Here is a 6,000-nt window from a genome sequence, read left to right on the forward strand (position 1 = left end):
GACCCGTCCTGTAATTTGGGTCCGCTGTCTCGAGATTAATTTGGGAGCATTCGGCGGTTTCCCCTTTCGGTTTCCCGTCCTTCTTAGATTGCCCGCATCGTCTCTACCATCTCGCTCCGCCTTCGAGATCCTCCCGGTCTCTCATCTCCGGACCCCGGGCGCTGCCGATCCATTGACCCCTCACCCTTGATTCGCGGCGTTCTGAACCCTATCCCTGGGTGAGACCCGAGGAACGAGTCCGATGGCCCCATCCGTGCCGAAGGTGACGGCAGTCGTGGTCAGCAGCGCCTCCAACTGGTGGGACGAGGTTAACAACTCTGCCCTGTGGCAGGACTGGATCTTCCATATCCTCGCCTTGCTCTATGGCCTCGTCGCTGCCGTCGCCCTCGTAATCTTCCAACCGTTTCTCTCTCTCTCTCTCCCCCCGTCTAATTCCTTCCTTTTTTTTTGGATTCTGTCGTTGATCTCATTGCCGCGCCCTGGTGTTTCTTTCGACTAGAAAGTTTTGTGTTTCAAAAGACGCAAGGAAAGGGAAAAAGATTGTTTTCTTGTTTCTGAGGTTATTAGGTTTTCTTAAAATTGTTCGAATATTTGAGGGTTTTTTTGGTGGGAAAAAGGTTTGAAATCTTACATCTTTTTTGGGGGGAAGAAGTATTGATTTCTTTATGATTTACAGAGTAGATGGTTGGAGTTGTGAAAACTGGACTAAAAGATCAAACTTTGCAGATTCAACTGATTAGGATCGAATGTAGGGTTCCAGAGTACGGTTGGACGACGCAAAAGGTCTTCCATTTCTTGAATTTCTTGGTAAATGGTGGTATGCACGGATCCCTCTCCATTTGATTTCCACGCATCTGGTAGCACCAGTGGAGCCTTCGCGCATTATGATCTTCTGCTCATGTTGCTTTGGTGTTCGATTGCAGTGAGATCAGCTGTCTTTACATTTCGCAGGAGTGTCCAACGCATAAGGCCCGAGGTTTTTGTTTGACTTCATTCTTTTGCTGGTTTTGAGCGTACAGCTTCAGGCTTCTGTAGCAATTAGCGCACTGTTGCTCCCTTTCAGGTGCTTCAACATGTTCTTCTTGATTTTCCCAGCCTTGCGTTCTTCACAACTTATGCACTTTTGGTGCTCTTCTGGGCTGAGATATATTATCAGGTTTGTTGGGAGGGTTTTCCTCGCTTATTCAAATGGTTCTGATGCTTATCAGTTTATTTTTACTGCATAAAAATGTCACAGGCACGTGCAGTATCGACTGATAGACTCCGGCCAACTTTTTATGCAATTAACTCTGTCATCTATTCCATACAGGTAATTTTGATATTGCACCCTGGATTAGGTGATCTTGTCTGCCTCTTTTTCTTGTATTATAGTAGATCTGTGGTTGAAAGAGAATTACAAATAGAAGTTGGGACGAATAAAATAGCCATCATGGTTTTGTATTTTAGATATTCTTCTACTCTTAGATCATGTTTTATAGAATTGGTTAGCCACAAGCTCTCTCCTAAGCTCCCTATTAAGCAAATGATGAGAGAATAATGGAAAGATGAGAGATAAACCTAGTGGGAAAGATTATCGTGCCTTCATTAACTTCATTCAAACTCTGCTAGATTTCTCCTTTTTTTTTTTGTTTTTTTAACTCTGGTTATTAGTAAACTGAAGTTACTTTTTCTTATTACATTTGTTCCTTCTCTTTGGCTTGTCTCTGCTTATTTTGTCGGGATTTTCACCTTATACAGTTCACAAGTCTTTTCAATGTCCTTTTCTGTGCATCATTCTTTGGATAAGAAGACAATCCTGTACAATTGGTCTGACATGTAATTCTTCACTTACCTAACCAAAAATTCTTACAGATAGCTTTGTGGTTGCTTTTCTGGTGGAAGCCCATTCAGCCTGTGCTTGTATTGTCGAAGTTGTTTTTTGCAGGTACAGTTTAAATACCTGGGTTGGTTTATCTTTTTGGTTAATGCAGCTTATGCTAGCGGAAAACTGAGCAAATTTGTATTAACAGGTGTCTCATTCTTTGCTGCCCTTGGGTTTCTCCTTTATGGAGGGAGGTAATAGCTTTTAGTCATGTACTTCATCATATCATCCATTTGGTCTGAATGTCTTTCAGCATCATTCTGTAATTCTGTCACTGCCAATACTCGTGTTGGATTATGAATGAGTTCTGGTTGGTGACTTGTGTAACTTTAACCTAAAGTATGTTGCTTATGATTAGCTTTTATTATTGTCTTCTTTATAATATGAGAAGCGAACTGGTTACTTCTAGTTTTGTTGTTGCTGAATGTTTCAAGTTCCTCAGTATGCTCTCAAGCTATTGGCGATAATGATTGGCTGCAGATGCAGTCCAGATAAGACGAGCACTGTCTATCCATTTCTGCCGATGAGCTTACAGGATGTGCTTTGGATGTCTGAACCATGTAGTCCAAAGAACTGTTGAAGCTGGCTATCATAGTACTAAAATTGAGTTATATGGATCCTTGCATTTGTGTCATAATTTCAAATACCATGGTAATTTGACTATAATATACTCGTTTGACATAATATACGTACGCTATGTTCTGTGAACCCGGTTATCATTGCTGGTTGCAATATGAATTTTAGTGTTTTGACATGATTCTGTTACGGTTGAGAAGCGGTCAAATATAAAATTCATGTACGATGACACTAGGTGACATATAATTATCTAAACATGTAAATATACTTAAAGAAACTTTGTATTTGTAAAAGATGTATTTAGTTATTCTTAAGATTATCATAAAGCCTGAAATAAATTTAAGAAAATTAAATCAGTTTACAATAATGATGATTTTTCGTCTCTTATTTTTCTCCTCGTCACTTTTTATTCTTTCTTCTCTCTTTTTCTCTTCTCTTCTCTTCTCCTTTTTCCTTTCCCTCCCTCTCATCTGTTTTACATTTTACTTTTTTTATATTAACAGGACAGTCGAGGATGCCAACAAACTTCTACTGAACCTAAGGACTCGTGGAATCCTTGACTGACTTTGCTTTATCTCCTTCCATATCTTTCTTGTAGCATCAGCAGCAATGATGGGTGATTGCATGCACTGCATTGGTGAGAAACAGTGGGCAGCATGCCTTCCCATGGCAGCAATGGCTGGTGATATGCCTGGTTCTGTTTAAACTGACCACAGTCAATTGAGTCTGGACTTTAAGTCTAGTTGTTTTGTGGTTGACTTTCTCTGATTGTTCTGCATATCGGACACTGGCACACATGTCATGTCATGTTGACATGGGTATGATGGGTGAATTGATTTGTCTGAGCACCATAGCTGATATACCAATGCATCAACTGCACCTCTCAGTGGGGTTAAGTGATTTTTTGGTTATTTATTGTTCTATCAAAGCATATCAGACCTTATAGATGGTACATACCAGTCTAATGAGATTTTAATGCAGATACTAGAATTTGACTTTTTTTATGCGAACTGTGGGATTACCCATTCTTTTTTAATGCACATTTACCATTTAGGAAGGAGGATTCTGTCCTCTTTGGATGACTGACAATTTAGCATGCTTCTTAGGGTCTATAACTACTAGCCTTTTGATGGTTTGATTTGACCACATGTGTTCCACATTTTTATATTTCTACTCGGTTACAGCTTTTAACTAGTTTTATTTGTTGATACTTATAGGCTTTTTCTGATGTTGCAACGCTTCCCTGTTGAATCAAGAGGGAGACGGAAAAAGTTACAGGAGGTATATCTAAAATTGTCTATATTGAACGGTAGAGCTCTTTGGTGTCTGTAGTTTCTTCTGGCTGACTTATTGCTTTTGTAGGTTGGTTATGTAGCAACTATATGTTTCTCCTGCTTTTTAGTGAGATGCATAATGGTAAGTTTGATTCCTGTAGTGCAGTTACTGCTATTCTCTGTTCCTAACCCATTCGACGAATCAAGCGATTTTTGAATAATGGTTTGCATTAAATTATTTTCTGATTCACAGATGTGCTTTAATGCATTTGACAAAGCTGCAGACCTTGATGTTCTCAACCATCCTATTTTGAACTTCCTTTACTACCTGGTATGAACTTGTCTTTTTGTTGCAGTTATAGAAGTAGGCTCTACAAATAATGAGCTTTGGTTGGTAACATTCTGATTATTGTTTTACATTTACAGGTGTCGTATCAGTGTTTATTTTTCTAAATTATTTTAAAGCTCTGGTTTAAGCTGAGACACTTCATCCGTTGAACAGAAGTCACATCGACCTTCTGTTCATTTCTTCATAATGATATGATTAAATATCCAACTGACTGTTTCTTATTGTGTTGAAGATTAACATATCACTCATGTTGGCAAGTCTTAGACATATCTGTTTCATGCTTTTGACCATTCGAGTAGTGATTGAGCTTTATAGAACTCATCTAATAAGTTCTAAAACTGGGAAAAAATGATAATAGCCAACAAAAGCAAGGTATGACTGAAAACCAGAACTAGGACTGGATAATCATGAAAATCATAGTTGTACATGGATCTATGCTCTATAACTTTATTAAGCCTGCAGTTCTAGAAGTTTCTAGATAATAAAAGGAGGCTCAAACTATTTATTATTCTCTGACGAAGTAGAGAATTAAAGGTGCTTATTCATTAGTGAACTGTTGTTAACCACAAGAATGCCCCACACAGTTTGTTATTCCTCCTATATAACCGACACTATTCTATTTGTTAACAAATATATTTTTTGTATAATTTTATGAAAATATGGTGTATCCTCCTTGGTTTAGTCTGATTTTATATTTGCCAACTTTCTACTTGAGACATCGCACTTCATCCACCTAAGGTTTAGTACATTGATTTATGAAAATATTAAGGGAAAAAAATTATGGTCTACTCACCTTGGTTTAGCCTCATAATATATTGTTCACTGCAGTACAAAAAGTGGCACTTAAACCACTTGAGTTGAGGTTCGTTGGTCTCGGGGTCTTTATTGCCTACTTGGCTCCGAACCATTATGTAAATTACTTCTGCACCAAGATTTGAATTCTTACAAAGGTGGCAAGCACATAACTATAGTCGTAAAATAGTTGACAAGACCCAAGGCTTGATGGGATTAGGCTGCTTGTTTAACAAAAGGGCTAAAATTAACTTGGTTGGAGTGTCTGTCACTAGTTGAACAAATGGGCTATGTGAAACCCGGCTAACCTGCAAGTGAATAAACTATATATTTTTAAAAATAAAATAGTCAGTTCCTCAAATTTCAGTTGTTGAAAACCTGCATGAACCAATTAAAGCTTTAAAGTTTTGTACTGAAGTTTGTTTTGTGGTTACATTCTAGTTTTTCATCCTTTTATTTTTGAGACATGCATTCACAACGGGTTGCTTGAACTTTCTATGTACTTTATTCATGTGTTTGACTCCTCTATTTGATGTGCAGCTAGTGGAAATTATACCCTCATCTCTCGTTCTTTTTATCCTAAGGAAGCTACCTCCAAGACGTGGAATCACTCAATATCATCCCATTCATTAGTCAGGGTTTTGGTTGTTTAGTCGAAGAGTCCAGATCATAGGATCGCCAAGTGTATCCTCCCTCAAGGAGAAAAAGAATGAAGGATGTAAAGATGCCATAATGTTGTTGGATGGTGGTGGAGAGACTGGTTTCTGGAGTGAGTGTTATGTACATGTGGAGACTGTAGATATGTAAATTGTGGCATGCCAGTTCAGTTGATATTCCTCTTTGTGAAATTAATTGCAGATTAAGGTTTGGGGGGGTGTGGTTTTTGGTTTGTGTCAGTGAATCAATCACACATAGATGCTTGAAATCTCATGCAATGTTTGCTCACAGTCTACGTTTACGTTTTGCCTGGAATATATATATATATACTGGTGTGCTGAATTCACAATCAGCTCTGGACTGCTATACTGAATACTACTATGTACCAATTTGTCGAGCTGTTTAAGGATGCATTATGGCTGAATAATTGTAAACAAAGACCAAGAGGAAGAAAGATCAACTGTATCCATGAAATGGTGCATACCTCTGGG

General features: G+C 38.4%; 1 protein-coding gene across 1 annotated transcript; it reads left to right on the forward strand.

The window, feature by feature from the left end:
- Window positions 1-41: 41 nt before the first annotated feature.
- On the forward strand, window positions 42-5,797 carry LOC135587519 (tobamovirus multiplication protein 3-like). Its single transcript, XM_065079042.1, has 11 exons — window positions 42-388; window positions 727-817; window positions 924-976; window positions 1,064-1,156; window positions 1,238-1,309; window positions 1,852-1,924; window positions 2,010-2,055; window positions 3,655-3,718; window positions 3,800-3,853; window positions 3,965-4,042; window positions 5,393-5,797. The coding sequence occupies exons 1-11, from the start codon at window positions 242-244 to the stop codon at window positions 5,483-5,485; spliced, it is 864 nt and encodes a 287-aa protein (XP_064935114.1). The 5' UTR covers window positions 42-241; the 3' UTR covers window positions 5,486-5,797.
- The last annotated feature ends 203 nt before the right edge of the window (window positions 5,798-6,000 follow it).

The sequence above is a fragment of the Musa acuminata genome, chromosome BXJ1-8 (genome assembly GCF_036884655.1).
Source record: "Musa acuminata AAA Group cultivar baxijiao chromosome BXJ1-8, Cavendish_Baxijiao_AAA, whole genome shotgun sequence".
Classification (NCBI taxonomy): Eukaryota; Viridiplantae; Streptophyta; class Magnoliopsida; order Zingiberales; family Musaceae; genus Musa; species Musa acuminata.

What these genes read in the sequence shown, in the direction of transcription:
- LOC135587519 (XM_065079042.1), top strand. Translation starts at nt 242, where the DNA reads ATGGCCCCATCCGTGCCGAAGGTGACGGCAGTCGTGGTCAGCAGCGCC. An exon ending in GAATTTCTTGGTAAATGGTG is followed by an intron (nt 818 to 923) that starts GTATGCACGGAT and finishes GTTCGATTGCAG; the next exon opens with TGAGATCAGCTGTCTTTACA. An exon ending in GGGCTGAGATATATTATCAG is followed by an intron (nt 1,157 to 1,237) that starts GTTTGTTGGGAG and finishes AAAATGTCACAG; the next exon opens with GCACGTGCAGTATCGACTGA.